The following is a 17,224-nucleotide window of genomic DNA, read 5'->3' on the forward strand; positions in this document are numbered from 1 at the left end:
ATGCATATTACCAATCATAACAAATGGAAGACAATGTCTGCAACTTGAGAAAAGTACTTAATTGGAACCCTTTGTCTTGTGCACTGGTTCTAAAATTGTCTGCAACACGACTAATTACGACGTAGCTTATCAACGTTCCATAGGTTATATGTATTTATAAGACAAATATTTACAAGGAGAATTCTTTAATTAAGGGGCTAAATATGGACAAAATCAATCCTATTTACATGAGAAATATATACATGGAAAATACTCATATTCAAGGGAAAGAATATCTCAATAACATGGAACCAAAACTGTGTTTATCTCAACAATAGAAATATCATACAACAATATATTGACAAGGGATGATCGGCCAATAAACAACTTCTGCACCTTGATTTCGGTTGATGGTGACTACGGATATGTAATTTACTCTAATGTTGTATATTACTTTGAAAATATATGAATACTTATATATATTTTTTAAAATTTATTTGCTTGCCCAGAAGTTCTAATTCTAACATCCCTGAAATTTGATAGCAATCTAGTAACACTAAGTATGCATAAACATAATCATTCAATCTCAAAGAAAAATCATATTATCAGATTATGACTAAAATTGAACTACCATAACCAAAATTCAGAGTCGCGTGTAAAATACGGACCAAGACGGCCTATCAGACCGTGTAGCCCACTACTAATTGGGCCGGACTCAATTTTGGTAGCCCATGAATCAAGTGGGTCAACCCAGTACAACCCATTTATATATGTTGGCCCATCGGGCCAGGTTAGCCCATTTTGACAGCTCTATTGAACCAAATTTATTTTCCTACAATCTTCTCCCCCACCCACCCCATAAAGAATTTTTTAAACAGTGATTCAAGTTTATATTTAAGTTGCTTCTTCAGCAAGTAAAAGGAATGGTATCCGTAACTATCAAACAATTACAAGACATTATAGGATTATTATAATTTAGTTGAAACATTAAGCATTATGGTATCATAATTTGCAAATCAGAGCTAGCTGAAAGATCTATAATAAGTTGCAAAGACAAGGAGCATCAAAATCATAGACTAAAGAGTACTATAGTCTTCATTGACTCACAACACCGCCAACAATATTCTAGAATTCTAAATCATTGTTGAGGAGAATGTGCAATGGAATCCAAGGGTATCAAAAATGGATGTAGCCCAACATATTTTATAAATTCCGATATCTCAGCATATAGTTTATTAATCTCAGGACTGCCGTCATTTGGCGGTAGACAGATCCTGGGACTCCAAAAACGACCCATAACCCCGTAAACCTTTTTTATCTCCTCTAGGGTGCGACATTCAATCTTCGGTTTTGGGCTGTGATCTCTTGGACGTTCAATTTTGTCACGTCGAAACTCCTTTGAGTTGCTATCGAGTAGATCCTTCACAATTTTACCATAGGATTCTGAATCCAGGTCGCCGGATACATTGATAGAGACTGGTACAGCTTTCTGAGTTACATAAATTCTGGGTAGCTTGCAACATCCACACGAATTTGGTGAACCTCACTACAAAAATTACAAAAACAAGGGTTTGAGGAGTTCCACAAAAAATGTATTAATAGATAAATAGAGAGACAAACTAAGCAAGAAAGTAAGAGAGGACTTACACTCTCTTCCTCGATGGCTTCTTAATCGTCTTCTTCCATTTGTAGTCTTTCTTCCATTGGTAGTCTTTCTTCCATTTGATGATTTTGCTTTTGCTTAACAACCTAGGCAGAGTGAGAGAAAAAAAAGAATGTATCTATCTAATGAAATAATAAAGAAAGAATTTCATGATTTTGAAGAGGACTTTACCTTCTCTTGCTGGAAGGTTGAGCGATAAATGAAAAAAATAGAGAAAGAAAACATATATGGTCACAAAGGAAAAAATAAAAAACCAATATTCTGAAACCCTAATCATCATCATAAAAACATACCTGGAGACAAGTGTGAGATGAGGGGTTGTTTCATTTGGTTACTTCTTAGGATTTATATATATCTCAATCGATGCTGTGCTAGTTAAAAAATTGGAGGAGAAACAGAAGGAAAAAGAAAGGAGAAAAAACTAGGGTTGCTGTATATATGGGAAACGGATTGTATCCATCTCGTGTGATTTAATTATTTCAAGTTTTCTTCTTTATATGGAAGTAATTAAATTATAAAATGAATGAGAACATGTGTTTCTCTTTATAAACTTTTTTCTTGGTGAAAATAAACCTACCTAACATTAATCTTCCCATAGACAATTATACATATTTTTTATAATTGGTTTTTAGACCTAAATATCTAGTTTAAGTTGTTTCCTATTTTTTTCTTCTCCTAGTAATATCAAATATAAAAGTAGTTAAGGCATTTAAAAACAACTACCTGCTCATGACATTTCTTTTTTTGGTCACAATATTTTTTATTTATGATAATGGAATTAGTCACATTTTGCATAACTATGTTGATAAATTTGATATTTCTTGCACAGAACCTCCTTGCATTGAGATATAAAGTATGAAAAATAAGACATTAGAATAAAAACGTCTATCTTTCAAAATAAATAATCTAGCTAACAAGTTATATCTACCCCACAATAATATAAACTGAGTCGTTAATTACTTGTAAACAAATAATCAATCAATCAATAAACGTCTATCTTTCAAAGCAAGAAAGTTTTGGTTCACAACAAAAACAATCAATAAAGTTTGATGGTGCTGACGCACTGTACTGCACTTATTTGCTGTATCAATGCATTAGTTCTAGTGTTCAATTGACCATAACATTTAGTTTAATAAAAAAAATTAATTAAATTTGTTTAACTTTTCAAGTACGCAAACAAATGTACATGAAACAATATGTGAATTTTTTTATACATTAGATTAATAAATTTATTTTAAAAAATTGAAATGACAGACTCGTAAATAAAAAATTGAAATGGCATATATCTCTAATCTCTTGCATTGTATGATGAATTAAAATGGCAATTATTTTTTACTAAGAACGTATGATATTCTCGTAATAATACACTATATTTACTAGGCCACTTTTTTGAGTAAATTTACTAGGGCACTTTTGTTTTGACAGAATGTGTGAATATCATTTTCTTTTGAGTTTCTTTTTTACAATATTATTTTTTTCAAACTTTCTTTTACAATGTTAGTAACTGAGAAAAGCAACATTGGTTAACATTGTTCATAATATCAAATATCAATCTAGTTCACATAAGACAGATTCAAATATAAAAAAGCCAATAATAATATTCTTCAGCTCTTGGTGTATCGATTGCAAACTCTTGGTCCAAAACCATAATACCCATGATACACTTCAGCTCCAAAAATGTTCTTATAGTAGTTAGAAGAAGCCAATGCGTTTCCATGCTTGATCAAGCCGGTGGTGATGGGTGGTAATGGCCATTGGTCAAGGTTAATTTGAGCCATTTTTTGCTGTAGGTTTGAAATGTTAGAGAATATGTTAAGAAGTGATGAGGGTGGCTGAGAGAGTGAAGGGTTTGAAGGAAGAAGAAATGAAGTAGGTAGGGGTATTTAAGAGGAGAAAATGCAATATAATAATGAAATAATGATCAATGATCAATGAGATGTTTAAAGACCTCTTGTATTTAATTTCAATGCAACAGTACAAGGAAAAATTCAATTACGTGAGAAATAAAGGCTATGGGAGTAGACTCCACTTAGAGAAATAAATGCAGAAGAAAAAAGGTGGAAAAAAAAAAGAGCCGGATAGAGAAAGAAACAGAAAATTCAGAGGGAGGTACTGAGTGTGAAATGTGTGTGTGACAATAACTTGTTAGAAAAGACTTGTACAGCTAGTAAAATTTTATCCATCACCTTTATCATTGTGTCAGTTGGGTCTATGAATTTAGTTCATAATTTGGATTGATGGCACCATTATACATGAAACAGTGGCTGGCATGTAGGGTGGGTAGGAGGAATTCTTTTCCACCATAAGAAAGTCTCATTTTACTAGAGAGATGGCAATTAAAACAGGTCAAGCTTAAAAAAATAATAAAATTAATTATCTTATTTTAATGACTTGCTTCTACACCTAAGCCGGTCTATGCTTCTGTTTTTTCACGTTAGCACCCTTAGTTTCTTTCATTTCTATAAAACATACTCAGCAACTGTTCTTCTACAATAAAGCCTCACAGAGTCATCATAAACTGTAGATCATTGTTTCATCTTGCACAACTCAATATCAAAATGTGTTGTAATTTTATTTCCTAGGTTCAATCATCTCTTCCCCATTTATTGTATGTTTTTCAGGTCTTAACAACCATAACCACCGCACGCCGCCGTCTTCCAACCATAACCACCGTTATCGCCGCCATCATTCAAAATACTATGGAGGATTTGTCTAGCTGGTACAAGCAAAAATCACTTCATTGACGTTGAAAAAGAAAATGAAATGGGTTACAGGAACGAAATCCATTCAGTAGGTTATAATTTTTCCTAGTTATCTTTTCTAATATCTCTAAGATCCATTCATTTCTAAATCTTAACCTAGCTAATATTAGCAATAAAAGAAACACAATCATCTTGAGAGTAAAGAAGAGTTTTGAGAAAATGGAATGAAAATTGGTTTTTTTCATAGAAATGTATACATCTTTAAAACTGTTTCAAGGTTGACGACGGCAACTCTGAATAACGACGGCTATAGTGGAAGGGACGGCGGTGAGGAGGAGGGCGACAATTGGTTGCAAGGTGGGTTTGTGAAAATGGGTTTCAGGTTATCCTCGAAATCTGATAAAGCGCAAATTGAGCCCAGCTTGAATTATAATAAAAAAAATTACTTGTTGGATCATTGTTTTTGTCACATGCACTGTTACAAAAAGTTGCCAAGAGGTTGCAGGGAAAAAAATTGAGTGAATCTAAACCATTCATTTAAAATAATAATATATCAATGCTTGAAAATGGTACTTTGTCATGGTGGGAAAGTATTCCCTCTACCCACCCTAAATGCCACCGAAACAGTGATGACATTTAATTTGGGAAAGACTAGTTTTTTCCCACCATGGGAAAGCAAGTTTCAACCATTAGATTAAATGAAAAATATAGTCATATCATACTCCCTCAATACTATATTGTTCTCCCTTTCTCTTCAACCTTACAATAACCGATTTCTCACTTTCTCCCTCTAACTCCTCCTGCTCTCCTCTCTCTCTTCCAAGAGTACCATTATAACCACCACTACCATCATGTTTTAACACATAGATCTCCCTCACCCTTTCTACATTTTGTGATAATTATATTATTTGATCAAAGATTGATATGGTTTTGGGTTTTTTTAAATTCTTATCTCTCTCTTATTTTATGGTTTTGGATTTGATTTTTCACCATGTTCGATTATACTACTGGATTTGTTCATTTGTATTCCATGTTCCATGTTCCTTCATGGATCCACTTGTTCCCCACTCTTTCTTCCCAATTGCCGCAGCTGATGCTTCCAAAGATCTCATATACTGTTTGAAAAATGAGTTATTTTGGTTAATTAGTAGCTAGATGTTTTGTATTAAGATGAAAATAATGATGAAAAAGATTAACAGTCATATGTTCTGGATAGAGAAACTAGGAAACCAAAAGGTTATGGATTTTGTGAGTATAAGGATGAAGACTAAGGTAAAAGATGATTCTTTTTAATATTGATATAGAAACCACATATAAGTCTAATGGTATTGTATAAGTGTGGAATTAAAGAAAAATGGAGGTGTGAGATCGTGTAACTGTTACGGTAGAAGCCACAATTATTATGGTTAAAGGTTGCTTTGCTTCAAGAGGAAAATACACAAATGTAGGGGGAGAAGGGTGGTGGTGGAAGATGATGTGGAAAAGATCTAGTGCTGAGAGACCATAATAACATTGTGTTCCCTATTTAATCTAATGGTCAAAAACTAACTTTCCCATGGTGGGAAAAAACCAGCCTTTCCCAAATTAAACCCCACCTGAAACACAGTATGTAAAATAAAAAAGATAAGAAAGATTGGAAGAAAAGTAAGCAACTTTTCGCCATTAAAGGTAGAGAGAATCATTGTTCATGAGCTTTGTATCCGGCATATAATTTCAAACAATATAAGATGCTAAACTTTTTTTATTAAAATTCAATTTTACAATCTGATTATAATTGCAAACAATAGTCAGTTTCAAAATAAATAGTAATCAAACTGCAACTATACACATCATCTAATGACTGGGAAAAATAAGTAAATCGAGACAGACTTCCCCCTTGAACATGACTTGTATCCGAAAACAAAAGATTATACGGATCCGATGCTTTAATCCAAGACCTCACTTTTGAAGATGGCAACAAATTTATACATGCCAGTTAGTTTGAAATCACCATGGATTAAAAAATGCCTTACAATAACTACAGCTCTATCCTTCAATAATCTTCGTATTCCTCTTTCTTTCTTATTTGACTATCTCACTCGAACTTCACAGTTTTACCATCTTGTTGTTGTTGCTTCGTTGGTTCAGCAGGGAAGTATTTTATGCCAATTAGATCACCTACACTGCTAATAACCTACGAAAGGAGAGCACAAACTCAGCAAGTTACCATATAAATATTTGTGGAAGCGAGAACTCAAAAAGACATCCTGCAAGAATATTGGCACAAACGAAAAAGACTAGATATTTATTAACTCTTGATTTTATATCTGATACTACTTCCATCCCTGTTTATAAGCTCCTTGGAATTTTTCGCATATATATTAAGAAAAGTTTGTGATATAATTAAAGTGTACGCTTTGAGTATGACTAATTGACTATTACTAGATTATCCTTAGTGTATAGAAGTGTCCAATATTGATTTTTCATCTCCAAAGACAGACTAATAGTATTAATAAAAAATATATTTTTGAAAGAAAAAATAAATGCATCTAGTAATATTTAGGGACAAATTTTTTTTTTTCTAAAGGGGGCTTATAATTAGGTAGTACAATCTACCAGGGGTAGAATAGAAAATATTCACTTTCTTAGCAACTGTAAACATATTGCAACAATATTGCACAAAAATTCTAAGCCTGCCTACTTACAAGTGACAGCAACTAAATTATGTGTTTTAAGAAAACAACTGTTGAGTTTTAATTTTCTGTGTCTAATGAGACAGCACAAAGCTGTATTTATAATTATAATGTATTTACGAAAAATACAACAAATAATGAAATGAGATTCAAAATACACACCTGCAAGGCCTTGGTAAGGTCTTCCCTTGAATGAGAAGCTGATATGCATATACGTGCTCTGGCCAGTAGCAATGGGGTTGCTGGAAATGCAACAGTCACAACAGCAACCTAAAAAAGTACAAACAAAAATTGTTAACAATAACTGAAAAGTTTATCCATGCCCGTGATGTAGGGCATCAACAAGGAGCATAAATGGTAAAATGTTGATGCGCTCACATTCTGCCTGAGGCACTCCCTTGAGAAGGCAGGGATTTTGGCTGGGTTATAAAGCATGATTGGCATTACAGGAGAATCATTATCTCCAAGAACCTCAAATCCCATCTTCTGCAGTTCTGACCTGAAAAAGTTACTATTTTCTCGAATTTTTGCAAGTTTCTGGGCACCTACACAAAAACAATTTAATTCAATCCCAAGTATACAGAGTTTATAAATGTTATTTTGGATTGATGCAAAGTAAAAAAGCCAATCAACAACACATGCGATGCAAAGAGCAGATAAAGAGTCAGCCAAACCTCGACTTGAACCATCTTCGCCAAGAATAACTTTAATGGAAGATATTATTTGTTGTGCAGCTGGGGGTGAAATTGAAGTTGCATAAAGATGTGCAGGGCAAGTGTACTTCAAATATTCAATAAGCTCCTGAAAGTAAATCCAAGAGTTACATAAGAAACAGAGTTCAGATTAACCCTCAAAAAAAAAGATTATCCTAATAGCTAGATATGATAAATTTTTTATGGCGAGTGCAAACTAGTAGAGGCAAATATGAAACAAATCCAATAAAGGTGAAACAAAAAGCAATCCACAGGTAGATACAAGAGCACACTAATTCAGCATTTCAGCAATATTACATTACTTCAGCTGTATGAAACTGAAACGTATGAAACTAAGGTCTCAATTCTCAAACAATGACGACTAATCCATAGATTAAATAGTGCGGGAAATTTCATATATATAAATTTGTAACATAAAAAATGTAATATATCATCTTTCAAAGCATAAATATAAATCATAATTGTTCTGAATTTTTATTTTCGAGAAAGATTGAACGAATCTCTTTTTAAGATCATAAAAAATCTATCTCAAAATACAAGCAATTAAACAATCGTTCAATTTCTTATTTTGTATTTGATTCTTAATGATATTAATAGAACTGGTAGTATCATAGTTAACTCTAACAGTATATACACCACGATAGAAAGACCAATAATCGTCTTAATTCTGAAAATGCATTGTCAAAGCATACATCTATAAGATAATTTTCAAGATGATGTGATAGAACCAAGTGGTATATCAATACTGAAAATGAGGGAAGAACTCCCTTTGATTACAAACAATAGTAGCACTTCAAGGGTCTTCCTACTTCCCAATGCCAAAAGGCCCTAATCCTCCCAAATGACAAGATTGTGCCCTCTCTAATCACTTCTCTCTATTTATTAGCAGCATGCCTTATTGGGCTAACTATCCCTCAACATACCCATTGACTAATGAACTAACTAACAACTTATTTAACAACAACATAACTACATCACTATCTAATGCCAAAAAACAGAAGAAAACTGTGAAGGATGAAATTGAGCAAGAGAATCAAGGTATTCCTTGAGAGGGTGTGTGTGTGCGTCTGTTACATTTCCTAGGTAAGGATATGTTGTATGGGTCCTAGGACCTACAATACAATACACAAATTGATGGAACCAACTGATATTATTAATCAGAGACTATTCCAAGAGTATTCGAGAGACTAGACTCTCCCAATTGCCTAAATGATCACATGCCTATACAAGTGACAACATAGATCACTCTCTAAGGCTCCCTTTTATCTATAGGAAAGATGCCGTATTTCCTTATTACTTAACTAAACTAACTCTTATTAGGATGTTAACAGAAAATAGCCTCACTGAGGCCCTTACCGATTACACGGGTCATAATTTCAAACATGGAGATATGGGTGAGGGCATTCAGCAATATATATTAAATAAAATGTTTATATTTATTTGTGTAAAATTACATCTGATCTATGATTGTTCTATCCCAATTCCCAACACAGGTCTATGCATTCTTCCCTCTGCCATATTCATTTTCCTTCCTAAGCCCTTTCACCAGCCCTGATCCACTCTGTCCCTTCTATGATCAACAGTTTCTACATATGGCTAGGACAAAAGATTGTTATTCTGCAACTTTGATGGCAAGATTGCAAAATTGATAGCCATTTTGGAGATGATTGGCAAGGGACTTGCAGGGCTACAAAATATTAAGGGAGAATATCCATCCACAAAAGAGACAAAATATAGACACATTAATTGTTCAATTATCAGTGCAGATGTGAATACAGTACAGATATTTCAGCAATATTGAATTACCTTGTATAGTTCTCTCTAACCTATATGTTTCAGTCCAGCTACCTATAAGAAACTAACATTTCTAAATTCCCTCCCATACCATATCTCTTCATACACAATGCAATTTGTAACCTATTCCAGATTTTTAACCGAAAGGAGAATATAGTATGGTACTATAGTTGATATTCCAGCATATTTTAGTAACTTATTACTCAATTAGTAAAATTGGTGCCTAATATTTAAATGTACATACCTTAGATCCTGCAATATAACCTCCACATGATCCAAATGATTTGGTGAATGTCCCCATCATAATATCAATATCAGCAGTATCCACACCCAAGAGCTCACAAACACCCCTTCCTGTCTTGCCCACAGCTCCAATGCTGTGTGCTTCATCCAAATATGTATATGCCTATAAAGATATGGAAGAATTCAGAAATAAACCAAAGTAAAATGGCAAAAGAAAACCTGATAGTAAGAAGGTAACGAAAAAAAATCCAATTACAGGTTACAAGTTACAACAGTTCATTTAAAAAAAAAAAAAAAATCAGGAAACATCACTTGTATAGACTTTTCACAAGCTATGAATTTTGAACTCAATTTGAACACTCAAAAAATGGAGAAAGAAAAAGAAAAGGAAAAATGCATGCGGGAATAAGTAGTGTTTTAGAGCTAATATATTAACCAACCTTATATTTTTTGCATATAGCTATGACCTCGGGAAGTTTACAAAGCTCTCCTTCCATGCTGTATATCCCCTCCACAATAACCATTATCTTCTTCCAGGGCCTATGTGTTCTTGGCTGTCCCTCAGCAATTTGTTCTCGTAACACTTCTTCTAGATGTGATGGCACTGCAAGTAGATAACCAAGGAGAAAATGAAGAGAAGTGCTATGAGCAACATCATATCAACACCAACAGACAGAAAAACTGAAAAAACACAATCCAACAGGCAGCAAAGTACATCACGCACACCAAGCATTCAAAATACATATATACATAACTAATCAAATGTCAGTTCAGTTACTCTTTCCTTCATCTTAATTTTATTCCCCTGCAGAAACGAAGTCATTGTGTGAAATTTGACTATACTATACATATTTAGCAACAAAATAATTTGATGCAAAATACCTGCCACCATCATCTACAACCAATCTATTGAAATGAAAACTTTCCTTTTTAGGGCTAAATATGATTGTCGTCCCTATGTATATACCAACTTTCAATTTTAGTGCCTACAAAAATTTCCTTCAAATTTCCTTCCCCCACATATTGTGATACCAATTTTAGTGAGACATGTCTAACGGAAGTTTACGTGGCAAGTGCTGCATGGCATTTTTTGATGATATGACACTGTTGAGACCTTAAAATATCATTAACATACTAATATTTGACCCTCTTTTTAATAAAGCATGTGAAAATCGAAAAGATGACCACTCGATAACTAACTGATAAAACTTATTCTGGTAACCAGCAAAGGAACTCACCGTTGTGTTGAAAAACACGAATAGTTGCTCCTGATCCCCGCGCACCATTAACAATTGAGTTGTGGTTCAGTGAATCACTAATAATCAAACTTCCCTGTAAAAGTATTAGATCAATGAATAATCACGCAGTATTAGCATCTAATCTATCAACAGGGAAAAAAATTACCAAATGTTACCAACCTTCCCCATCAAGACCGGAAGAATAGCAGAGTTTGTCACATAGCCCATTCCAAAAACCAAAGCAGCTGGCTTTTTAACAAAACTAGCAACACACTCCTCCAATTCATTGTGAAGTGCGGTCGTGCCTATTGTAGAATCCACATTTGGATAAATTTGATAAGACACATGCATCAACAAACAAACAAGTTTGTTTCAATGGCTAAAACACAAACCAACAACACCTACCTCCATCCACCCGGGTACTGCAAGTGCTTGGAGAATACTTCTTCAATGTATCAATCACTCGAGGAGTACAGTATTCATCAGCCGCAGCAAAACCAAGATAGTTATATGATCCCAAGTTAAGACATCGACTTACTTTACTGGTTCGTCTGCATCAAGACAAGACAGTATGACAAATATGCTTCACATAAATTTCTGATGTTAAATCTCTAAAAAGAAGTCAAATTACAGTGGAAATTTTATACATTTTAGAAATCAGATAGTTCCCCACTCCCAACACACAAAATAATTAAAAAATGCATAATTATAGGCCTAAAAATTTGAAAAGAATATTATACTTTAGTGTCTTGTTATTGTCATTGGAGTAGCGTTCGACTACATCAAACCAAGCATCAGGAGCACTTGATATTGGTCTCCCAAAACAGTCCTGCCAAAAATTCAAAACATAAAAAAATATACCATATGTAGAAAATAACCAGCTAAAACAAAAACATATAACTAATCTAATGTTCAACCATAAGTATGTACAATGTGAATAAGAATGGTTCTAATTAAGGATCAAACTCCGAATGATTCAACCTTAGCTGAAGCTATTAACCGCTTGAGTCAAACCTCTTGGTTAAACAAATACATATAAAAGATAAAACTTCTAATATTGTGATGATATTTCCATACTTCAGATTTAAATGAGGATCTATGGCTAGTGGTTGGTCAACAAGAAAAAATGAATAAAGGTGCAATGAATGGAATGTTAAGCCCAGTTACCTATGACAAGCTTGGAGTAAGGTATAGACTTTGGAGGGATGCATTGGAAAAAAGAGCTAACAACTACCCTTCAGCAAATAATAATTAAATACAAAAATTAAACAATGTTTTTTGTCTCGCGTTGTGACATGCTTAGATCCAAATAAGGATCTCTTTCTTTAGTCAAAGCTCTTAGTCAACCTTGCATTAGAACTGCAAGGATTTGCATCGACCTAGTGAGGCTACCCGGGAATGTTTTATTGATATCAGAGGCAGTTCCTTTGTAGAATGAGAACGTTGCCATTCAAAAAAAAAAAAATAGAGAACGTTGCAAAATTTTGAGTCTTGACAATTTATTTTATGGGTTAAATTTGTTTAGGGTTAAATCCTTTTTATGGTTTACCATCTTAGATGGTGGTTTAACCGCATCCTTGAATAAAGGGGATTGTTGTATGTCAACATTTCAGTGCAATGTTATTCCTAACTGGTTTGAGTTACAATCTGAGTACTTTTTTGCTCTTTTTCAAAAATACACAAAACATCTATTATGAAAGGCAAATGCATCTCAAATAGAAGTAATAGAAGAATAATTTCCCAATTAAAAGAAAAGGTCCAGATCCTGAATTCATCATAGATCTTCACAAACACATGCTTCATGCTTATTTAACTTCTGATGAAATCAAATATCCTTCCAATCAAATAAATTGATCTAAATGTTAATGTACAATTTCTCCCCCAAAAAATTGAAACACAACTGTGTAAATTAATCATTTTGTAAGAAATTTGTTCTATTTATTAACCATATAAGAAAATGTATGGAAACATTTCCAAAAACACCTTTCAAGACTAGTAGTATTTGGCATAACAAATAAAATCCAAGGAAATGTACTCTTCTTTTTTCTATATATATACACGTTGATTTTTTTTAAAGGTAAAATGAACTTCTATAAAGAATGAACAAGCACAGAAGTGCATGAATGCACACCAATACAATCTAGAGCTGAAACCCAAATGATGGGATAAAGCAGAAAAAAAAAATTGTAATTAAACGGTAAAACTAACTTAAGATCCCCACACAACAGGGCGCCAAAACTAGCAACGTATAACCAATACTGTACATAGACGTATCCTGACCAGCTCCCATGACAAATTCAGCCGCCCCATAATAATGCATAGCACCACATACTGCATAATTTGCAGGTTTCGGTTTAAACATTCAGCCTCTAAGCCAAAACTACTTAAAAAACAAATCAAAGCTATGACGGGAAACCACTGACCAATCCCACAGAAGCTGAGTATGTAAATGTCCAGAGGAGTAATATAAAGATTTCACTAGTGCTCGAGAGGTGAGACACTACTCCTTGATCAATAGATGATATGTTCCATATTCTATGTTGGGGAGAGGATAAAAAATGTTAAACACAGCCCTGCACTTTGATCCGAAGCTGGTATGCACCCGCTACAGAGAACACACACAGCAATTAAACAATAGCTCGGACTTTGAGCTGATCTAAACCCTGCAGACATACTGATACGCAGCATCATATTTTGGCAAAATAGATCTACCTATGCCAGCCTCCAGGTTCAAACACGTCAACTTCTGCAATGTTGACACAATTTAATCTCATCTCCGGACAACTACTCATCGCTTAATTACTATCCCCAAACAGCTCAAAGGGTTTTCAAGCCACTGATTCATTGCATAAATGAATCCTCTTGATTTGGTGCTATGGAGTTTCCAAGATAGGATTTATGTCTCCTCCACAATCTTCTCCCAATCAAAACCTTTCTAAGTATTAAAAAACCATAGCATTTTTACTTTTCCATACTACCCAGATATTAGAAAACCATATCATAGCCAGATTATATCTACCTTTATGCACATTTGGATTGGCTTGCTTAAGCATATCTGTTGATATAAGCATTTGTGAACTATTTGGGAGAGCTTATGGAAACAACTTATGACATGTCCGTAAGTTGTGTTCAGCTTATTTTTATAAGCTCTCCAAAATAGCTTATTAAAACGGCTTATATTTTATATGAAAAAACTTTGACTTGACTTGCTAATTTGAGCTTATCTATACTGGCATTAAGTTTTCTGAATCTGTTTGGGAGAACTTATCAAAACACCTTATGACATGTTCATAAGCTGTTTTCAGTTTATTTTTATAAATCCTCTAAGATAACTTAAAAAACAGCTTATAGCTTATACGAAAATAACTTCATTTTATCTTTTACTATAAAAATAGATTATACATAAGCTTTTATGCTATAATCTGCAAATAAGCTCTTTTTTCCAAACAATTCCATCTTTTATTATAGAAATAGCTTATACATAAGTATTTATATGATAATCTCATATGCTAGAACAGTTAATCAAGTTGTTTATCTAAACGCAGCCTAGTTCCATCATGTAACAATTTAACTTCATTTTATCTTTGTTATAGAAATAGTTGTACATACACACTTATCATGATAAGTGCTTATGCTATAAACTGCAAATAAGGTGTTTCCAAACATCTTTTTATTATTGAAATAACGTATAGATAAACACTTATATGTTAATCGTTTACACTATAAAGGCGTAATTAAGTTGTTTATCCAATCAGACCTAGTTCTATCATGTATCAATTAGTTCACAACATGCTCTAAACAACAACAACCACCAAGCCGGATCCCACTAAGTGGGGCCGGCTACATAAATCAAACAACGCCAAAGTGTTCTATCAAAAACCATGTCTTTCTCCAACTCATTAATCTCTAGATCCTTCTTAATGGTTTCTCTTATAGTTTTTCTAGGTTTTCTTCTACCTCTAGTGATTTGACTCCCCTCCATTTGATACTCTCCTTAATGCAGAAACCACAGGTCTTCTTTCTACATGCTCAAACCACCTAAGTCTAGTTTCTACGTCTTTTCTACTATAAGTGCTACCCCAACTCTCGCTCTTGTCATTTCTAATTCTATTTCGTCTAGTCTTAACACACATCCAACGCAAATCCTCATCTCTACTATGCAAAACACTCTAAATCGAATCAAAAAATAAATAAATAAATGATTTGCAGTTGAAAATAACTGTTACCTGAATCCGAAGATATAATCGACGAATATAAAAATCTTCAAGACCTAAACAGATCGGTGCATAACCCTGCAAAAACACGTTTATTCAGTTCAATCTAACTAAATACATAAACAATCAAAATCGAAAGAAAAAATTCAAAAAAAAAAAAATCTGAGTTGAATCTACATGAAGAACACGCTTATTCAGTTCAATCTAAGTACATAAACAATCAAAATCTAAAAGAAAGGAAAAAAAAACCTCTGAATTGAAACTACATGAAGAACACGCTTATTCAGTTTAATCTAAATAAATGCATAACCAATAAAACTCGGAAAAAAAAAATGGAAAAAATAAAGTGAGAATTGAAGGAACCTGAAGATTATTGGAACTGCACCAGTCGAAGATTTTTCGGAAGAAATCACGGAATTGACCGAAAGCGAATAGCAAACCGTAACTGAAATAGGTTGTGAGTGCAGTGAGATACGGTATTGCTATCATCTTCGCCGCCGGCGGTGGTTCGAGGCGGTGGTGAGGGATCGGAGATCCGAACCCGAATCGCGTTGGTTCGAGAGCGGAGTCTCTCGCTTTCTCTCTCTAGAAAGAAGGGAAGGGGTGAAGAAGATTTTAGAGAGAGAAAGTAAAATATGAAAATGAATGGGTTGTGTTTGGTTGGAGATGATTCAAATGGGACCGTTGAATTGAATTGAATATATACAACAATCAAATAAAAAAGTCCAACTTGGTGGCTCAATCAAAGACTCACTTCATTTTTTATTCAAAAAAAAGACTCACTTCATTTTTTTTTTGTGTTAATCTTCGCCGGCGCGAAAGGGACTTTGTTAATATGAAATTTGATCGAAATGTGCGTGGAGTTTTAAAAATATTTCAATTAATAATCGGTTTTCATCAACGGTTTATTATTGATGGAGTTCATTAACCAATTAAGATCAATTGATTGATTTGAAATAATTTACTTTGGTTTCTAATTTCATTCATGTGATCATGTGAGATAAAAAGATGATAACAATTCTCCAAATCTAGTTCATTTGACGAAAATATCAAAATAGTTAAGTTGGATATTGTGATTGGAGAGTTCAAACTCCTAACTACTTTACTTATAAGTGAGAGTTTTCGATAACTATTTATATCACCCGGAAAAAAGTTGCCAACATTTATTTTAGAGTATAGACACAATTTCTAGCAACTCAATTTAGTGTTAACCAAAAATATCAAATTAGTTTTTTGACATTTTTATATTATGAATAAATTAGACCATCTTTTTAATGAGTTGGAATTGATTTGTCTCGGCATTAAAATGTTAAAGATTAATTTTAAAATTATTTTTTTATCAGAGATTAATTTGGATCGCAGAAAAATTGTCGGGAGAAAACTGAATCTTATGATACCTTTGCATGATTGACTTAAACAAAGAAATGAGTGTAAGAAAGTGAAAGTGTGAAAGGGCGATGATATTTTATTGAGTGATTCTTTTCATCTTGAGTTTTTTTTACCTTTCATCCATTTGAGAATAAGCACGTTTTGGATCATTTTTGGGCTCGTTTAAATTGACTTATTTTAGAGCTTATGTAAAGCAGCTTATGCAAATAAATGCATTAATGTATTATTTGTAAGTTTGTTAAGGTAGTTTATGAAAAAACAACTTATGAATATACAAATAAATTTCGTTAGTAAGATCTTATGAATTAACATAAAAACTTAATTACTTACATTAGCTCTTTCTTATAAGCTCAAAATAAACTCAATCCAAACAGACCCTGTCTCTTTCGCTTCCAACAATTGCATTTAACTAAACCACACATGTCACGTATCAATGACTATTCCATGTAGAACCGCTTTGCAAAATAACATAAGCGAGTTCTAATCAATTTTTCAAATACTGCTAGCATGAGTAAGGGTAGCGTACATCTACCCTTCCTAAACCCATCTACCCTTCTTAGACCCATCTGGTAAGAGTTGTAAATTTGTCTACGCTAAGACCTACGAAACATTAACCT

General features: G+C 33.4%; 1 protein-coding gene across 1 annotated transcript; it reads right to left on the bottom strand.

The window, feature by feature from the left end:
- Positions 1-6,052: 6,052 nt before the first annotated feature.
- On the bottom strand, positions 6,053-15,897 carry LOC25495905 (long chain base biosynthesis protein 2a). Its single transcript, XM_013596164.3, has 12 exons — positions 15,582-15,897; positions 15,231-15,296; positions 11,745-11,833; positions 11,410-11,555; positions 11,185-11,309; positions 11,005-11,098; positions 10,207-10,370; positions 9,768-9,929; positions 7,691-7,817; positions 7,395-7,561; positions 7,179-7,286; positions 6,053-6,517 (listed from the first exon to the last, which is right to left on the bottom strand). Exons 1-12 carry the CDS (start codon positions 15,705-15,707, stop codon positions 6,419-6,421), a joined length of 1,473 nt encoding a protein of 490 aa, XP_013451618.1. The 5' UTR covers positions 15,708-15,897; the 3' UTR covers positions 6,053-6,418.
- Positions 15,898-17,224: the final 1,327 nt, after the last annotated feature.

The sequence above is a fragment of the Medicago truncatula genome, chromosome 6 (assembly GCF_003473485.1).
Source record: "Medicago truncatula cultivar Jemalong A17 chromosome 6, MtrunA17r5.0-ANR, whole genome shotgun sequence".
Taxonomy (NCBI): Eukaryota; Viridiplantae; Streptophyta; class Magnoliopsida; order Fabales; family Fabaceae; genus Medicago; species Medicago truncatula.

Bases quoted from the DNA above. Each gene is read 5' to 3' on its own strand.
- LOC25495905 (XM_013596164.3), bottom strand. From the start codon at position 15,707: ATGATAGCAATACCGTATCTCACTGCACTCACAACCTATTTCAGTTAC. The intron at 15,297-15,581 runs GTTCCTTCAATT...GTGTTTTTGCAG, and splicing joins GCAGTTCCAATAATCTTCAG to GGTTATGCACCGATCTGTTT. The intron at 7,818-9,767 runs GTATGTACATTT...ATTTACTTTCAG, and splicing joins GTTATATTGCAGGATCTAAG to GAGCTTATTGAATATTTGAA.